At 45.0% G+C, this 20,960-nt stretch overlaps 1 protein-coding gene across 1 annotated transcript; it reads left to right on the top strand.

Annotated features, from left to right (window-relative positions):
• Positions 1-13,071: 13,071 nt before the first annotated feature.
• LOC308288078 (tyrosine--tRNA ligase, mitochondrial-like) lies at positions 13,072-18,490 on the top strand (the record flags this gene model as incomplete). The annotated part of the gene is made up of 3 exons (XM_080729420.1): positions 13,072-13,143; positions 16,017-16,090; positions 16,633-18,490. The coding sequence occupies 3 exons, from the start codon at positions 13,072-13,074 to the stop codon at positions 18,488-18,490; spliced, it is 2,004 nt and encodes a 667-aa protein (XP_080585546.1).
• Between the last annotated feature and the right edge of the window lie 2,470 nt (positions 18,491-20,960).

Below are 20,960 nucleotides of genomic sequence, written 5' to 3'. Positions count from 1 at the left end.
AATACAGAAATCACCAGGGGATTTTATTTCTTGTTGTTTTCAGCTCTTTCCTTTTCTTTCTTCTTATATATGCTAAAACAGAAAATTGTTAATCTTATAATTGATACATCCTGTTGTTGATAATCTGTTGGCAATAAAACTTATTTGACAAAAAAGAAATCACCAGGGGACAGAGAGAGAGACGTAGAGAACCTCAGCAACAGGCACGTGCACACATAGACATCAAATGGGGCTTGAGCCCCTGCCCTTTTATCCGTCTGTAAAGAGTGCCCTCTCCAGACCATGAATGCAGTTTTTACTATGGTGAAAGAAATGCAAATGCCCTCTTTCCATGCCATACCCTGAAGGCAGCATTCAAGAGAATTGCCTTGTCCAAACTCTCCTGAACTTGAATGCAGCATCTTAGGTTGAAAGAATTGCCCTCTCTGTGTAGAAATCCATGACGTTACGCCACATCTCCAGTACTGACTTGATTATGCTTGTGATATCAAGCACCGAAAATAGCCGACCTCCAAGCTCACAACGCGTTGCAGCGCGACGCGTTGTGATCTTGGAGGTCTGCTATTTTCAATATTTTCTTCCCAAAGCCCTTATAGAAATTTCAGCCCCTGCCTCTCTAACGTTCTCTGCACGTCCCTGCTCAGCAAGATGTCATAGAGTACGAAGAGAGAGAGAGAAATGGAGGGGAGGGGAGAGAGAGAGGGAGAGAGAGAGAGAGAGAGAGAGAGAGGAGAGAGAGAGGAAGAGAAATAGAGGGAGAAAGAGAGGGAGAGAGAACACATAGACCCTGGGGATGGTACATGTTATACGTACCGTAACCACACTATGAGTGAAGGAAATCAGGGTGTCACAAGGGGGGGGGGAGTGGGACTGAGTTACTAGGGCCCAAGGTGGAGGGGCCTTCATTATTTTATACTTTATAATATTGAAAAATAGCAGATCTACAAGCTCACAGCGCGGCACCGAGTGATCACCGAAGATCTGCTATAGTCTGTGATGATGAATGTGCAAATCTTTGAATATGTATTTTTTAAGCCAACATTTGTAACACAAATTTTGCTTCTGGGGGGTCCCTGGAACTAAATATGTTGAGATTTGGGTCCATAGCCAAATACATACAGTATAATTTTGGGGGTCCGTCACATGAAAAAAGTTTGAGCACCACTGACATAGAAACATAGTTTTTTTTTTAAACCTTCAGAGACTTGCACACGTTTTCACGATTTTTCACAGTGCCACACTGTGAGCTTGTATGTCTGCTATTTTTCAACAGTTAAAGCACAAAACAACACAGTGAGTCCTTGTACCCGGGGCCCAGAATTTGGTGTGACACCCCTGGAGGAAATGAGTGCTGAGGTTTACAGCGCTGACGATGAGAGAGCAGAGGAGCGCTGTGTAACCTTGCTCTCTGTGATGAGGCTCAAAATAGAGCACTAGCATGCACACACATAAATGTTATGTACACATACCCACGCACACACGCACCAACGAGCGCACACACACACACGCACGTGCACGCACAAACATGTACTTTAAGCTGCTATGACCCGCGCAACGCGTGTTTCCTAAACTCACCAGGATTGAGTTAACCCTGCAAGGCCCGAATTAATTTCTACTGGCCAAAAAAAATAACAAAAAATCAGATGGTGTTGTAGCAGTCCTAATCACAGGAAAATGTAATGTTAAAAAATTAATAATGTTTTTGTAAGGTTTTATAGCCATAAATCATAAATCATAAATCATGCTCTAATTTGCATATTGGGGATATTTTTCACAATATTAACATATGCACGTATTCTAGACATTCTAATGATCACGAAAAAAATACTACAGGCATTTTACTTATGTTTTAGTGAGGAATAGCTTCAGTTAAAAAGTGAGATGTTGTTCGTCCAGACGCTGGAATTTCAACTTCTCTGGGACTTGTGAATGTCAGCCTCTGTGGTGGGTATTTATATGCAAATATCGTGACCAATGGCATTGTAATACTAAACAATAGGATTTAATGGTGCTAATTATATATTTTTTTTTAAATGATTTAAAAAAACGTTGCCAAAAAGCAACGCTGGGCCTTGCAGGGTGACCCGCCTCGCGGAAACACCTCTCTCGATAATCTTAAGTATGAAAGGGCATATGAACGTTAGTGCTCTTAGTGCAAAAGCAAATACAGTACCTACCGATCCATTACAATAATACACGCAGCATAATACGCCCAAAGCCATATCCAAACTATAACAATTTAACTGATAATCAGTAAGAGTTTTTATTTTGAGCACAGTAGCCTAGTGACAAATTAATAGCTTTCTCAGTACGTTTTTCTCTTCAGCAAAGTTATAAAGTTTTCCCTTTTTTAAGCACAGTACAAAGTACGTTTTTTTTCCCCTTTTTTTTAGCACAGTATATTTTGACCACGTAGTGACAAATTAATAGCTGTACATTGTGCAAATGCAGGCTTTCTCAGTACAAGTTTTAAGATTGTCTTCATGCCTTTACTAGGTCTGACTTTATCCACCCTCCATGTGTCCGGCAAGGAATTCAGCCACTTCTGGCGTTTCCGCGAGCGGGTCTTAACTCAAGCCTGGTGGGTTTAGGAAACACGCACCAGCAACACCCATTAAATCCCATTTCCCTTGTCTCTGGGGTTTTATCCAATCAGTTCTTAACGGTGGAACGCGGAAGGAAGGAAGTTCAGGCCCTCTCTACCCCCCCCCCCCCCCCCCCCCCCCCCCCCCCACCACCAACACACTCTCACACACACACACACACACACACACACACCCACAACACACACACACACACACGCACACACGCACAAACGCACGCATGCACACATGCACACACGCACAGTCGCACACAGAGCCCCAATTAGGAGTGAGTTCTCACAGGCGCCCCCCATTGATTAATACAAACCCCAGCTAATCAGGGCCACTGCAGGTCACTGGGCAGCTCTTGATCAAACCAGTGGACAGAGTGATTATATTGAATGTGTTTTACATTCGCAAACGCACTTATACCGTTGATACACCGGCATTAACCCACTACCACTCTCTCTCTCCTCTCTCTCTCTCTCTCTCTCTCTCTGTCTCTCTCTGTCTCTCTCTCTCTCTCTCTCTATCTCTCTCTCTCTCTCTCTCTGTCTCTCTCTCTCTCAGGCACACACGCACGCACACGCGTACACTAGTGCTCTCTATTTGTTTCTTGGGCCATAGCAACAGCTACCAGCACTGATATGTGTGTGGCAGCACACACACAGTAGCCTACATGAAACCATCGTCCTGTGTTAGTCTTATACAGTATGTACTGCACTGTACGTGTGGTCTCAATGCATTATTGTCTGCGTGTCTCTCTGGAGTCTGGGTGCTTGGCTGCCTCACAGAAGACATAGGGCTGTCACAATTATTACATAAACGTCTAATCGCAATTATTTGACATAATCACAATTATTTTGTGTTAATCGTCATAATCGTTTTCATGTTGAAAGATGTTTATATATGTTCAAACATTTAAAAAATAGTGGAAATAGCAGATCTACAAGGTCACAACGCGTCGCATAGCGTTTTTTTTTTTTTTTTTCAAAGTGTAAAGTTGTGTAATAATGTCATTCATTTCTTTGTACGTGTCATATCTACCATGTGTAATTTCAAAGCCTAAAAGCCAAACAGAAATGTAATTGTCAACGACAAAAACACAATTAAATCGTTAATCGCAATTAGTTAAAATGTCATAAGCGTGACAGCCCTCGTTCCGCTCGGCTGACGGCAGCTGTGGGCCGGTTAGCAACAGCCTGGCTGGGAAGAGAATCCAGTCAAACACATAGTGGTGGTAGAAGTACTCACCTTAAGTACCAATACACAACTTATAAATACTCTGTTACAAGTAAAAGTCTGGTATTCAAAAAGTAAAGGTACAAAGCATTAACTCATTTCTAGCCGATCCCGAGTATACTCGTGAAAAATACTCAAGTATTTAGAGTGCCAATCCCGAGTATACTCGCGTAAAATACTGTATATAGAGTAACGCCGGTTCTCCTACCCTGTAGCCCGGCGGAAGGTCCTGGCACGATCGGCCTCGCCGATTCATCATCATCACGGATCCACGTGCACAAAATAGTAATCCCATAACATGGAGGCCGACGGGGAATCGCATCTTTAATGTCCATTTTCTCCAAACAACACTTTTAAAGGGGAGGATGGCATTAGATTCTCGCTACAATAACATAATAACAAAGGCATCGATCGGCCATTTTAGACACGGCATGGGGTGACGACCGCTTTGGTTGAATGACGTCATGACGTCAACCTGGAAGTGTTTACGCAATGGACTTCTGGCCTTCAAAATAAGATACTGGCCGCGTATAGAGCCCTGCGAGAGGCACGCTGGACATTTAACCCGTTCATGTCTGGAGCACTATTAACACTAGACCTTACCCGTTCAAAGATGTGTGCTCCAAAATATACTGTGCAGAGTGTGGGTTGTGGGGAAAGTTACTGTAACTGGTGCATGCGTGAGAGCATCATGTAAGGAGCAGCTCATGGAGGAGTGTATATTTATTTACCCGTTGGAAGATGAGACACACATCAAACGCACCTGGTGAAAGCGTGAGAGAGAGAGAGAGAGAGAGAGAGAGAGAGAGAGAGAGAGAGAGAGAGCACATTCCTAACTGTGAGAGAGGGAGCTGTGTGTGTGTGTGTGGGGCTACAGATCCCATGGCCTGGAGGAACAGACCGTAACCCTGGCAACAGACAGTAGAAAACGCTAATAAACAGCTTTAATTTGGGAGAAATGAAATTCGGGCTTCACAGTTGTGTCAGGTGTGTTCATATGCTAATGGTGATGCGATTTCAGATCAATTGCTCCAGCCACTGAGGAGAAACGCTGTTACAGACGGACGGACAGACATTCGCAAAATTATATGTTTGATATGCTTAACACCTTCTAAGCCAAGGGGAGCCCCTTAATGTTAAAACCGTACTATATCGCACATCCCCCCAGGGACTCTCAGCCACGTCGTACATTCCCGGACTTTGTCTTTAAAACCGGAATAAAAGCTTTTGATCCGAAAATCGGCGATCGTCTAACCTTCCCTAGTCACCACTCGTGCACTGATAGCTCATGCAGACCGTGCATGAAGCAGAGGTGACGTCAGCGCCTCTCCTTCTCCAAGGCACCTTCCACCCATCCGTTTACTGTCTACACACTCGAGCTCCTCCTGCAGCCATGCTTGGGGCTATGCTAGCGAAACTTTTCAGTTCTGTTCTTCAGTCACACATGGACTATTTGCGGGGACATTTACGTGAAAGGATCGCGCACGCGAAACGCACAGGGACATCGACGATCGGCCAAAACCCCCATTCTATCCCAAAGGAAATCGAGAAAATCATGGTGAGTTACTGGCCTGGGGGGAAAAAAAAAAGAAAAAACAGCGGCGCTGTTCAAGATGGAGGGGCTGCGGGGTCATGTTTATAAACATAATATTATGTCTCAGATCACAATACAATAATAGAAATGTCACGGCTAATCTACCAACCACCATTCTATTTCGGACGTCAAGGTGTTAAAGGACAACTTCAGTTTTGTACAACAAGGGTTCATATTTTAGATTGTATTTAAAGAATATAAAAGATGAGTGACACTTTCTAAGCCCCGCCAGAAACCCCTGAACAGAGGTACTGCCGTGGAATCTGCTATTTATTTATAAACATAATTTAAAAAAGCAAAGCACGAAATCATAACAACACGCTCAGATCACTCCGCGCAAGCCAGCAAACCATGCATGAAAGAGTTTTTTTGGTTGTCCAACCTTTTTTCATGGTGCTGTAGGCATTTCTTCTCCGGTCATTAACATGGCGCGATACGGGGGAAACAGCGGTAATGAACAGCACCCGAAAATACAATCCGTCTTCTGTGCACGCACATCGATCTAATCCAATGCAATCCACTCATTCCGAAGCCTTGATTTCGTCTGTCGTCTGATCGAAAATGATGAGGAGACGCGCTGGCCAAGTGGCTGCATACACAATGCAAAGGCACGTAATGGCTGTCTGTGGACACCAGTTGCTCCCTAGCAGATGACGTCATCACTCTCCGACGCGATCCCGTCGCAGGAGCTCTCTTAAAGAGACAGAGCACGACCGGCGACTGTATTTTTTTAAAAATTATAATTAATTTCATAAATTACGGGAAAGTACGGGAAAGTTTGAGCGGCGCGCTGGGTGGTCCGGACAAGTTCGGGCAAGTACGGCCCGGCTTTGAAAGGGTTAAAATTATTTCATTTACTTCTTTCTATTGTTTTAGAGATTTTTTTTTTTTTGGCTGGGGGCATGCGTACAAGTGGCTAAATATGTCATTTTACACAGAATAAGCCCATTCCCAAGATACAACAACCTTTCATGGTTGGATGTGACTTATGGGGGCTAGAAGTGTTACTGTAAATAGCAATAAAGAAACTGCAGGCTTATTGTGTCTAAAAAGACATATTTAGCCACTTGTATGCATAATGCCCCCATGCGTACGCTTGCCCCACATTTTAGCACGGTAAACGATAAAAAATAGAACGAAGCAAATGAAAACATTTCAACACTCACTTTTTCTTTTCTCTAATTACAATCTAAAATATGAACCCTTGTTGTAAAAAAACAAAGTTGTCCTTTAAGTAATGAAAGTAAAAGTAGAATGCAGAATATCCCATTTCACAAGTTTCCAAATGTAGGCCTATGAAAATGCTTTGAAAAGCCGATTCGGCTATTTTCAATTAGCCTAAGTATGCATAGGGATGAAGTGGTTAATGCATGTTTTGTATTAATAATCAAAATCTACAAAGTAACTTATAACTAAAGTTTTATTTTTAATTTGTTTATGTAGTGGAGTAAAAGTACAATATTTGCCTCTGAGATGTGGTGGAGTAGAAGAAAAAGTATTGGAAATTGAAAATACTGCAGTAAGTAAAAAATACCTTAAAAATGAACAGTACTTAACTCTTTTACTGCTTCGGACGTTCCCGTTCGCCCCAATTTTGACGGCGGCGCGTTGCCAATACGGCTCGTTCTTTTTACCTCGTCTGATGACTGTAAGCTGATGGGGGGTCGCGCCGCCGTGTACAGTACAAACATCTCCCGTAATGCTGCTCTCAAAAATCGCACGTTAGCAATAATGGAGTCCCAAATCACTTCCTGGCTGTTTTCTGTGGATCTGTTCTAGAAAATGCATTTCTATGCTCTGAATGGATGGCAAGCGAAACGGCCCAATTCACATGAATTCTTTGCATAAGGCTGCCCTCTGCCGCCAGCTAGGCTAAAGTACACATACAGTATGAGCGTTGTATTGTAAAAAGAATGAGTTTGAAAATATCAATAGTACAGTTCAATAGGACAGTTAAGTAAATGTACAGTTACTTTACACCACTGCATATGTCTCTGTTTCTCTCTCTCTCTCTCTCTCTCTCTCTCTCTGAACTGACTTCGATAACTAGAAGCTCAGCCCTATTACGGAGGGTGAATCTTGACTCACGGCTCTCCCGTTCCAGTTCAGTTATTATTATCATTACTATCATTATTATTCGTCCCACATCCAGACACTATGCATAAAGAAGTATCAGTGGAATTCTTCAACATGCCTCCTGGTTCTGGAACGCTGCGCCCCCCCCTGACGACAAAACAACACTCCATGGTCACAAAACTCCAAACACGGAGAGAGACGCGACGGTCTCCTCTACCAAACTGAAACAAATCACCACCAAGAATGTTCCAGAAACGAGCTATTAAAAGGATATGACAGGGATGGGAAGAGTAAAGGGAGGGGGGACAGGTGCGTCAATTGGGTATGGCAGGGGTATTCAGCTGCCATACCCTGGGTCCAGGGGGTAAAATAAAAGTTACTTTTAAATATAAATCCATGAATTTCTCTTTGTCTATCTGCGCAGTAAAATAACTACAAATGCAAAATTTAACAAAATGGTCACTTTAACAAGGTATTACAATTATATTCTCCACGCTTGTATTCTCCCATCTTGACAAAATGGTATATTCCCAGGTTCCGCAGGTCAGCTGCACAGGAGCAATGCATTATTTAATTGTGGCACGTTTACTAACATGCCGAGTTTAGCTGCACTTGAACAACCGATCCAGGCTGCCATATCCAGCCCAAGAAACCGTAGAAACCCGTGTAAAAAACTGACAAAACTCGTTTTTTAGATATTGTGAAAATAGCTGATCTACATGCTCACAACGCCTCGCAGCGCGAGGCGTTGTGAGCATGTAGATCTGCTATTTTCATAATAGAACCATGTTATACAAAATGTAATGCCTCTTTTCCATGAGGACTCCCATCTTTGCCATACCCTAGCTTTTGCTGAACTGACGCCACTGGAGGGGGGACTTCAAGGGAAGAGGGGAAATATTTGGTTGCTAACAAGGATGAGACGCCCATGTCAAGAGATCATCATTAGCCATTTGGGAAGGACTAGAGGGCAGGAGATCTGATTAGGTCAGTGTGACTGATGGAGCCAACAGGCCTCCCGATTTACACAGCCATCCAGGGGTGTCGTAACCAAATCCTGGGCCCGGGGTACAAGGATTCACTGTGGGCCCCTCCATGAATGTTCTTCATAGGGCGAGGGGGTTTAACCCATTTAGACTGGGAACGCATTGTTTTGTGCTTTAACTATTGAAAAATAGCAGATATACAAGCTCATAGCGTGGCACCGAGTGCCACGCTATGAGCTTGTAGAACTACTATTTTAAAAAAAGAAATCTGGATAATAAAATATCTAGTTTTAGTTCCAGGGACCCCCCCCCCAGAGTTACAAATGTTCGCTTAAAAAAAATACATATTTATAATCAAAGATTTGCACACATTTTCACGACTTTTAAAAAATAGCAGATCTACAAGCTCGCAGCGCGGCACTCGGTGCCGCGCTGCGAGCTTGTATATCTGCTATTTTTCAATAGCTAAAGTATAAAATAATTAAGGCCCCTCCACCTTGGGCCCTAGTAACTCAGTCCCACTCCCCCAATTGTGACACCCTTGGATACTACATGTATCTGATTAGGTCAGTGTGACTGACGGAGCCAACAGGCCTCCCACTTTACACAGCCATCATGGGAGCTCGCTAGCTAGCGACACTCAGCAACGTGCTCATTAGCGGTTACACATCGGCACTCCGAAAAACATCGTGGTGTGAAGTAGCACGAGTACATTTTTTACCCGACTACTGTACTTGAGGTATTTTCTTTTTACTTTAATGGAGCATTTCCAGTTTCCAGTACTTTTACTTCTACTCCACTACATCTCAGTGGCAAATATTGTACTTTCACCCCACTACGATTACTTGAAACTTTCTATACTTTGATATTTTAAAGTACATTATGATACCAATCCAATAGCCTACTTTTGTACTTTTACTCAACTACATCGTACTTCTTATCGTATTTCTATATTGCAGTATTGAAACTTTCACTTAAGTCAAAAATCAAAGCAAGTTTGAAGTGAGTGGTGGTGCGTGAGTGTGTGTGTGTGTGTGTGTGTGTGTGTGTGTGTGTGTGTGTGTGTGTGTGTGTGTGTGTGTGTGTGTGTGTTGTGCGTGTGAGTGCGTGTCTGCACGTGTGTGCGTGTATGCACTGTGTGCACGTGTGTGTGCATGCTCCTGCTGAAGTGTAGAGGTGTTGTAAGGTATATTGTGTGTGTGTGTGTGTGTGTGTGTGTGTGTGTGTGTGTGTCTGTGTCTGTGTCTGTGTGTGTGTGTGTGTGTGTGTGTGTGTGTGTGTGTGTGTGTGTGTGTGTGTTCTCACATGTTCCTACTACATATCCATACAGTAGTTACATACACACACCCTTGCCTACTTTAAGAGCGCCTGCTAAATGCCTAAATTACCAACTGTAAAGTGTTACTTTAGCACTTCACTGTTGTTGTTTTGCACCCTTACATGACTATTAATTGACCCTATACTTTGCAGACTACAAGTTCATGCCACTCACTCTGATCTTGTCATTAACAAGTCACTCTGGATAAAAGCATCTGCTAAATGCCTCTATTGTCAGTTTGTTGCATTTGGTTTAAGCATCTGTCAGACAACACACACAAGCAGCTGTCTCACATGAACCACATCACTGAATGGCAGGAGAGATCAACTGTAGAAAGCTGAGAAATTAATCCCCCTAAATCTTCCAATCCTTTTTATGTTAACAACTTGAACCCTAGTGTCCATAATCTGAGAATTGTATCCAAAAATAGACGATCTACAAGCTCACAACGCCTCGCAGCGCGAGGCGTTGTGAACTTGTAGATCGGCTATTTTCCGCAAAGAGGTTTGGTGTAGAGGGGAAAAAGAGCAGACTAAGTAAAGAGTAAAAGGTCAAGTGTATTAAGTATTGACGGTTCAAGTGGTTAAATAACAGTGAATAGACTTTTTGGTTACCACTGCGCTCTGACTCTACTGGTGCGGTATCCCTTTAGATCAACATGTAGAAGGAGGAGGATGGATCGCACACAGTGGCAAGAGTTGTTTTTTCTTTATTATTGCATTTGCATGGATGAGAAACAAACGTTTCGGCTATAAGCCTTCTTCAGTGTATCTGATACTGCAGGGTGTCTGTGGTCTATTTATAGAAACTATGACAGGTGCCCAGGTGGACACCATCATTGCCAATCACCCTGTGAGAAGGATGACACCTCGCACCTGAATGGTGATTGCTATCACTGGTTAATGCGTAATAAGTCAACTCTGCTTTTCATTAAATAAACAATAAAAATACATGCATTTTTCTTTAACAATATCCACAAATACATAATCAAACCATCTCATATTAAACTAATATTTGTCGCTGAGGACATTGGGCAGCAGATTGCCTTTCATAAATCAGCTTCAACCATTAGGATAACAAATATATACACTTGCAATAAACAGCAACTATAACCATGTGAACGGCGGAAAGGAGATAATGACGATGCCCAATTCTCTTTTGAGACTGAAATGTATATATCCATTGTGCCACATTTTTTGAAACACAGTATTGTATCAAGGGCGAAAAAGCCACGTTATCTTTTATATCGGATCGTGGGCGGTGTCATTATGTCCAAGCCGATCACAGAAAAGGAGACATGTTACATTCTTCATTCATGCCCAGGGGAAATAGTGTTTTTAAATGGTGAATCCAATAACATTCCCTTTGTAGGAGCAAAGTGAAAACACACATTGACATGAATCCAAAATACACCGATGAATGTGCTGTCGAACGATGTAACTATTTAGAATCTATAAAAAGTTGTGGGGGTCCCTGCTTCATCTCTCTCTCAACTAAGGGGCCTTGGCCTGAAAACGTTGAAGACCCCTGATCTAGATTATAGTGCGTGTGTGAGTGAGTGAGTGAGTGAGTGAGTGAGTGAGTGAGTGAGTGGGCGCTGGGCACGTGTGTGCAGGTGCGCCTCTACTATCAAACATTTCAAAGCTCATATCCCCACCTCAAAGAGAGGCCTTGACAAGACAAAGGCATCTTGGTTTAGAGAATGGCTTTCATCTGCTGGGTGCGTACAACATGTCAGTCAGTGCGGTCCAATTTTCAACATCTCACTTCTACAGTATGTATTTCACAATCTGCTGCGGCAACATTTCCACTCACCACCTGATAATGAAAAACCACAACGAAGAAGAAACAACCCTCATTCTTCAGTCATGACCGACACCGGCGAACCACGGGGCGGCAATAAGTTGCGCTGCTGACACTGCACGCATGCACACTTGTGTACACGCACGCACGCACAAACACACACAATTTTTGTGAAACAGTACAAAGCCCCTACAAAGCCAAAGTGCAGTAACTACGATTTTGGATTCACCGACTTATTTGTGTAGCCTAAAGTTCAAATTAGCCTTCATGATATTGGGGGATAAAAAATTACCTCAAGAACAGATATACAATCTGTGTAATATCACTTATATGTCGATATCTCGTTTGGCTGACCAGTTGAAACACTTTTAAACCATTTTTTCAGTCAAAGTTTAGTCCATAGTTACTGCACTCTGGCTTTGTAGGGCACACTAGGACTTTCACCAAATATTCGAATATTCGAATATCAAAGTCACTAGTTTATAAAGCTTGGCTAGATAGGAAGTCTTAAGAATGAGTTGTCAATGCCCCTGGTGGATGAATTTGTTAATGCTCTATACCAGGGGTTCTCAAACCTTTTTAGGCCCTGACCCCCAAAATAAACATATTTGAACTGAGGACCCCCACCCTGACAAGCACTTGGAATTGTAGGTATTACATTTAATGTGACTCGGTTCTGCAGATAAATATTGTGAAAATAGCAGATCTACATGCTCACAACGCCTATTTTCACAATGTTCGCCTCTTGTACTTAATATTTTACAGTTTGGCCAGTCCTGTCGAATATTCGACTATTTGAATACTTTGAGGTTGAATAATTCCAATACTGAAAATCACTATTCGTGAATGCCCTAAGGGCACAGTATAGCGTATTATGTGCAGAGATGCAGTATGTCTGTGTTATGGCTCTATTACATCTCATGGGCCCATTGCATTATTGTGTGCTGTATTGTTTGGAGGCACTGTGAGCTGCAACAGGGAGGGAATGGGCCATACAGGGAGAGGTGATGCAAGGTCCAATGAGAGGCTAAAGCAGAACTGAGAGTTAAAGTCATACTTCACCCCCTTAGTACTTTTGAAATCAATTCCAGTATAAACTGTCGCATGGAGCACACGCAAGGAACGTGCATAGTCATGCACGTGGGGTTCAACACAAGGCTGAGCTCACATGCGCGTGCTTGCCCAGGCGTCTCTGTCTTTCATGTGCAGTATATGAGCCTGTTCAGCCCAAAACTACAGTATTTATTAAACCATAATATTCAACAAAAGAGCTGGATAGAGGACATTTGGGCTAACACGTTGAGAGTTGTTTTGGAGTTTATGAACAGGTTTTTGATAAGGTTAATACTGAACACTGTTTTCTTTTTTCCAATTCTCTTCTCCTCTCATAGCAAGCTTATTGTATGCTGACGCTATGTTCCAGAGAAGATCATGTGGGCGTTAGCAGCACATCGCTGGACTCCATGCGCCATGGTTCTGACCCACAATGGCAACACTAAAGAGTTTGAGATACTCACAGGTGACCTCCAGGGTGGTACCCGGGTACCAGGTGACCTCTGGAGTGGTACCCGGGCCCCCTCCCTGTTTATTATGACCATGGACCTGTTTCGAGGACGAGTCAGCGGGTACATCCCATCATGATCATGACTATGCAGTTGGCACTGCACTGGTCCCAGGGGGGTCCCCAAATTATTTTGGGGGGTCCCCAGATAATTAACTTAATGTGCAACATTGTTTTCTCACTCAACAGTAAAAAAAAAAAGAAACGACATAAAGTTTAAGTGTATAGAGGGTTTATGCACATTTCTAAAGTGACAATTTAAAGACTTTGTAAAACATTGGCCAAATTGTCAAATATTAGAGGCAGATATTGTGAAAATAGCCGATCTACATGCTCACAACGCCTCGCAAGATCTGCTATTTTCATAATAGAACTGTGTTATGCAAACTCTTGGTGCTTGTCGGGGTGGGGGGGGGTCCCCAGTTCAAATACGGTTATTTTGGGGGTCGCGTCCTGAAAAGGTTGAGAACCACTGGTCTAAGACAGTGGTTCTCAACCTTTTCAGGCCGCGACCCCCAAAATATCTTGCGAGGCGTTGTGAGCATGTATATCGGCTATTTTCACCATTTCTGCCTCTAATATTTGACAATTTGGCCAATGTTTTACAATGTCCTTAAATTGTCACTTTAGAAATGTGCATTTTATCCTCTCTTAAACTTTATGTTGTTGTTTTTTTACCGTTGAGTGAGAAAACAATGTTGCACATTAAGTTAATCATCTGGGGACCCCCCAAAATAATTTGGGGACCCCTCTGGGGGTCCCGACCCACAGGTTGAGAACCAGTGGTCTAAGACACAGCAGAGAAGAATGGAAGGGAACTACTACTGCCAGTAGGGGAAGATTTGCCTCAAGCTCAATGTCAAGAAAACAAAGTAATGTCATTACAAACACAGAGGACAGAACCATCGCTCCTGCCAATATTCGAGGTAGTGAAATATTTCGGAACGGGAACTGAATGTCCGAAGGGTGATTGCCCGGAATGCCTTGTGCGGGATGAGGAGAGCTAGTGTGGAAATCTGATATGTGAGATGACCTCAAGAGACAGATGTTTGTGGCTACAGTAGAACCAGTGCTGATGGAGCCCAGACACTATTGCCGCTCTGACACTACAACAGGAAAAGGCCCCGGCATTTAAACCCAACGAAATGTCATTCAAAAGACTACAATAAATCAAAATTTCCTGTCAAAATTAACACTGCAAAGGAGGACCACGTCTGAAAAGTGGACCTCAACGGGGGCCTCCCACCGCACGGGTTACAGACAGGGTCAGAGAGAGAAGGATGAGGCTGGCTGGGCAGTCTGTCAAGAACCCAACAGTACACTATATTTTGTATCATTATTTTATGCTTTAACTATTGAAAAATAGCAGATATACAAGCTTGTAGATCTGCGTGAAAATTAGAATTTTGACCCGATTCTATAAGTGTCTTTTGAATCCTTCTAAGGTTTTTTGAAAAACCTATGTTTCTATGTCAGCCATCCATCCAGCCATGTCAGCCAGCCATCGTCAAAGCAAAGGTCCTTTTCACTTAAATGGAGTTCAGTTAGTCTGTTCTTGAGAGAATACTATCTCAGTGGTTCTCAAACCTTTTCATGTGAAGGACCCCCAAACTGATATTTATTTGGCCATGGACCCCCATCTCAAAATATTTAGTTCCAGGGACCCCCCAGAAGCAAAATTTGAGTTACAAACGTTCGCTTTGAAAATACATAATATTCAAAGATTTGCACACATTTTCACAATTTTTTCCAAAATAGCAGATCTACAAGCTCACAGCGCGGCACTCGGTGCCGCGCTGTGAGCTTGTATATCCAGGGCCGATTCTAGGGTAGAGCGAACGGTGCGGTCGCTCAGGGCCCCGCACCTGCAAGGGCCCCGCGCTAGGCTTGGTTAATTGATTTAGTTTTGATTTCATATTAAATCTTCACACAAACACCACAATCTGCAGGACGGAGACAGACCCTGTCAACCGATTGGCTGTGATATCTCCCGGACAACCACCAACAGCTGACTGTCCCTTCGGGCTATGGGATTTAATACTGTATCTAGTCTTGAGACGCAGACGGGATCCTACAACTTGATTCAGCGTTCCCTTCCCTTCCGTTACTTACTTATGAGAGAGTTGAGAGAGAGAGAGCATCATATCTGCGCGAGGTAAGGCCAGGGTAATGTTCTACAAAGTTATGAGGAATCCCATCATCTGACAACATGACAATCTTGTGTCTGATCGATAGACTATAGTGAAGTAAATACATGGTCCCATTCAGCTATTGCATTCATTCAGCAGGAGTCTGCTTGACTGCTTTGTGGCCGTGTACAATTAAAAGCAGCAGAATAAACATCTTTTCTTACCGTTTTAGAGGTAGAGTTGCAGCATAATTCCATAGCATTTATAGATGCACAGCCACAAAAAATCGTTTGCGCACACGTGCGCGTGCACACACGTACAAGTAAAAAAATCGCGGCCGCGCTCGGCGCGGGGGGGGGGGGACTTCGCTTGGGGGGGGGGGGGGGGTTGGACTTCGCTCAGGGCCCCGCATTTCTCCCAAACGGCCCTGTGTATATCTGCTGTTTTTCACTGGTTAAAGCGTTCAATAATTCTAGGCCTAAATGGGTTAACTCACGGCGATCCCAGTGGGAGCCACCTCAAGGCACCACTTACGTTGACACACAGCGGTGACAGTGTGACAGTGACAGTGTGACAGTGTGACAGTGTGACAGTGTGACAGTGTGACAGTGTGACAGTGACAGTGTGACAGTGTGACAGTGTGACAGTGTGACAGTGTGACAGTGTGACAGTGACAGTGTGACAGTGTGACAGTGTGACAGTGTGACAGTGTGACAGTGTGACAGTGTGACAGTGGACCCAGCGACACTGCAGAGGTCCCCAACCTGATGTTGGATAGGAAGGAGCAGCGGGTGCCCGGGCAGGTCTCCAGCGGACCAGTGGTGGAAAAAGTACTCAGACGTTTTAGTTAAAGTAGGGCTGTCATCTAAAGGGGTACTGTCACTTTAAAACGTTTTAGTTCATATGTTTATGATGTCATCGTGAGAATGCGCAATTATAAGCCAGTCAAATGAATTGACTGTACTTAAGACTACTTACTATACTGGTCAGCTGTTGTTGGGTGGCGAGGGGCAGATAACACTGTGACATGAGTTTCAGACTATTTCAGACTGTTTTCAGAGAGACCACGTGACCTACTGTATCATACATACTATTATAATTTTGGGGCGTGTCAGTGGGCATTTAAGTAAAAGTATCAATACTACAATATAGAAACTACAATGTACGAAAGTAATGGCATCAAAATATACTTAAAGTACCAAAAGTCAAAGTACAAAATGTTTAAGTTGGACAAAATATGGCCATATTTTCCCAAATATGGATATGACTATGTCAGCCTCCATGGTGCAGCATGGCTGTCGCTCTGCCCTGTGGCAGCATTTATCACGTGTCCTCCTGAAGAACACAACATGCCGGCTTGGGTTTTTACCTCCTTCTCTCCGGTCCAACCTGCACCGCTCCGCCCCTGCACACAGTGGGTTTTCACCTCCTCCTCTCCGGTCCAACATGCAACGCTCCGCCCCTGCACACAGTGGGTTTTCACCTCCTCCTCTCCGGTCCAACATGCAACGCTCCGCCCCTGCACACAGTGGGTTTTCACCTCCTCCTCTCCGGTCCAACATGCAACGCTCCGCCCCTGCACACAGTGGGTTTTCACCTCCTCCTCTCCGGTCCAACATGCAACGCTCCGCCTCTGCACACAGTGGGTTTTCACCTCCTCCTCTCCGGTCCAACATGCAACGCTCCGCCTCTGCACACAGTGGGTTTTTACCTCCTTCTCTCCGGTCCAACCTGCACCGCTCCGCCTCTACACACAGTGGGTTTTCACCTCCTCCTCTCCGGTCCAACATGCAACGCTCCGCCTCTGCACACAGTGGGTTTTCACCTCCTCCTCTCCGGTCCAACATGCAACGCTCCGCCTCTTCACAGCGGCCTGCTGGCCTCTCTGTACAACCGAGGCGTCCTCATAGGCGGTTTCCCGGAGAACGCAGGACGAGAGCAGCTTCCCAGGCTGCTGGAGTCTGGCTCTCAGACGGTGTACTGCGGCTTCGACCCCACGGCGGACAGCCTGCACGTGGGCAACCTGCTGGCCCTCGTCGGCCTCCTCCACTTCCGCAGCGCGGGGCACCACGTCCTGGCCGTGCTGGGCGGGGCCACCGCCCAGATCGGGGACCCCAGTGGCAAGAGTGGCGAGAGGGAGCAGCGGCTGTCCCCGGAGCTGGTGCAGGAGAACACCAACAGCATCAGGGAGAGCATCCACAGGGTCTTCACCAACCATGAGCTGTTGTTCCACCACCACGACAGCAGCAGCAGACCGCTGGGCACCGCCACGGTGCTCGACAACCTCAGCTGGTACAAGGAGTGGAATGTGGTGTCCTTCCTGGCGGAGGCCGGCAGACACTTCAGGATGGGGACCATGCTCAGCAGGCACAGCATCCAGTCCAGACTGAAGGCTCCAGGGGGGATGAGTCTGACGGAGTTCACCTACCAGTGCTTCCAGGCCTACGACTTCCACCACCTCAACCGGGTGCACGGCTGCAAGGTCCAGCTGGGAGGCGAAGACCAACTGGGCAACCTGATGTCCGGCCACGACTTCATCCAAAGAGTGAGCGGCGAGGAGGTGTACGGGCTGACGACGCCCCTGGTGACCAGCTCTGTCGGGGACAAGCTGGGGAAGACGGCGGGCAACGCCGTGTGGCTCAACAGAGACAGGACCACTCCCTTTGAGCTCTACCAGTTCTTTCTCAGGCTGCCCGATGCCGACGTCGAGTGGTACTTGTTGTTGTTCACCTTCCTGCCTCTGGGGGAGGTGGACAGAGTGATGGAGCAGCAGAGAGAGGAGCCCGGCAAGCGGCTGGCCCACAAACGGCTGGCCGCTGAGGTCACCAAGCTGGTGCACGGCAAGGAAGGCCTGGAGAGCGCCAAGAGATGCACCAAAGCTCTGTACCACGGCAGCGTGGAGGCTCTGGAGCAGATGAGTGACGGTGAGCTCCGGGAGCTCTTCAGGGAGGCTCCCTTCCATGAGATGCTGCTGGAGCCGGGCACCACCGTGCTGGACGCCTGTCGCACCATCAGCGCCATCCCAGACGGACCCAGAGGGTACCGCATGGTGTCAGACGGAGCAGTGTGGATCAACCACAGTCGCACAGACAAGCCAGAGCAGGTGCTGGTCCCAAAAGTCCACATCCTATCAAATGGACTCTCTCTTCTCAGGGTGGGTAAGAGGAACTTTTACATCATCAAGTGGCTTCAGCTCTGAGACACACTCCGGAAACGTTAGGGTTCATTATGGTTTGCTGCTACCAAGATCCAAAGATTCACAAAAGGAAGCCTATCCCAAAGACACACCTTGAGGAATGTTGAAAAGAAAGGATTATCTGGGAACTTCAAAATAGAAAACCTAGGTGAATTGCTGGAGTAGTCTCCATCCATCTATTTTCATCCGCTTATCCAGAATCAGGTCGCAGTGGTTACAATTCCAACAGGGAGTTCCTATCCTGAGCAACTTCCTCCACTCCTTCCGGGAATTTACCGAGGTGTTCCAAGGCCAGTGTGGAGATATAATACTTCCATCTGGTCTTTGGTCTGCCACGGGGTCTCCTCCCAGTGCATTGAGGACCTTCCTAGGAAGGCGCTCGGGAGGCATCCGTACTAGATGCCCGAAACACCAAAGCTGACTTCCAAGTGAAGGAGCAGCGGTTCTACTCAAAGTCTCTCTCGGGTGATTGAACTTCTCACCCTATCTAAGGGAGATAGATACAGTACCAGCCACCCAGCCTGAGAAAACTAATTTTGTCCGCTTGTACCCGAGACCTTATACTTTCGGTCATGACCCACACTTCATGACCATAGGTGAGAGTAGGAACGAAGATTGCTCGGAAGACAGAGAGCTTTGATTTACACAATTGACACAATTAGTGTCAGTCTATTTAAGCAACTTCCTGTTCTATGTTCATTCTAGATGTTTAGCTGTTACTACTGGTTGTGCAGCTGTATGTGTTAAAAAATCCCTCCACCTCCCCATCCTCCTCCTTGTAAATGTAGTTACTAATGTTATATGTATTGTTTACAGATTGTTCTGTGTTCTATGGATTATGATGTGATCTCTTAAATCATGCAACTGAAGGTTCAATGTTATGTGCATGTAATCCGTATATCATGCTTTGCTCTGGGGGATTGTGATATATCAGATCATGTCTCATGTTCGAGCAGATCATTTGATTATCACAGCAGAGCTACATCGCCAAACTAAGACGCAATATCATTGCATAACTGATTATATCATTGCAATAAATGGTATGGTTAATCTTAATTGGCGTCGTTCATCCTGAGCTGAAACATATTATGCATATTAAGCCACATGAGAGCACATTCTCAGAGACTCCCAACGAGGGCAGATCACTCATGAAAGAGGAGTGCTTTTAACTGTTCTGCTGCCGTTGACAATCATCACCATCATTGAAAGGGTTAAAACCATGGTGCCGTTGACGGTGAGGACTGTCAATCTTACTGTATTTACTGTAAAAGTATAATTACTTACAGTACACCGCTCCGCTCCCGCCCGCATCGGTAATGTCCGCGATTTGTTTACAACGCACGTTGTGCGTGCACGCGAAGTGAAGGTCCGCCATAGTAAATCCATTGAGAGGCCCAATTATTCAAAAAGAGACATTTTGGGCCAAAGAGTGGGCTGATTCCTGTACAAAATTCACTCGGCTGGGCGCAGAGTCAGACATGTTTCTCTTCTGGACCCACACTGTCATGTGACTAGATGACGTAATCGTTGCCGTCAAGTGATAATCCAAAAACACAACAACAACCCCCTTCCGGCCCTTCAAAATAATAGCGGCTGCCTACGGAGGAAACGGCGCGGCACCAAGGCACCAAGCAAACTTCAGATTAAAAGGCAGTAATTGTGTTAAGATGGCTGTTCAACCTTGATGAACACAATACCCAACATGACATTTAAAATAATGACTTTTTAAATCAAGTTGTCAGTTCCTTTAAAAGACAATATTACATGGGTTTAGCTGAGGGCATGAATAATGGCCCAGTGCAGAAATGCCTGTGTCTGTGTTTCCTCTTGAACAGTTTCCCTCTCTTGAGGCTCAATAGAGAAAAACAACGACCAAGGTTATCTGTTGAGAAAACGAGATAATCCCGGCTCTCTGTTGGAGGTCGACAGCAAGATAAAACATAAATGATTTAAAAACAAATACATTATTTCAGTTTCAAACTAAAAAACCCTGAAGCGTTTCATTGCTTACAGAGCGCTGGGGGGGGCATATATTTCTCTTTTAGAACCCATTGCCGCCTGGGATGAAGCGTACAGTCAGTGCTAATTAAATCATACAGGAGAAAATACACACGAGGAAGTGAGGGGGGAAAAAGAAGAGAGGGAAAAGGGGGAGGGCAAAAATAACAGAACACAAAAATAATCTTCGGGAGGAAGGGATCGTTCATTCTAATTACGGAGCATTCCGCTCTGAAATGAGGAAGGCAGGGCGCTGGAACAACAGAGGGAGAGAGAGGAAAAGAGAGACTGTGAAAAAGAGAAAGAGAGAGAGAGAGAAAGAGAGAGAGAGGGAGAGAGGGAGAGTGATAAGAGAGTGATAATGAGAAAGCGTGAACAAAGTACCAGCACTTTCCTTCAATCTCTAGGCACATTTTCCACGCATGCACCCAGGGACGTGCTGGCCATTGGGAGAAGCGGGACAACTCCCGAACGG

Source organism: Nannobrachium achirus (genome assembly GCF_963921795.1).
Source record: "Nannobrachium achirus genome assembly, chromosome: 7".
Lineage (NCBI taxonomy): Eukaryota > Metazoa > Chordata > Actinopteri > Myctophiformes > Myctophidae > Nannobrachium > Nannobrachium achirus.
This window is presented reverse-complemented; position numbering and strand designations above follow the sequence as displayed.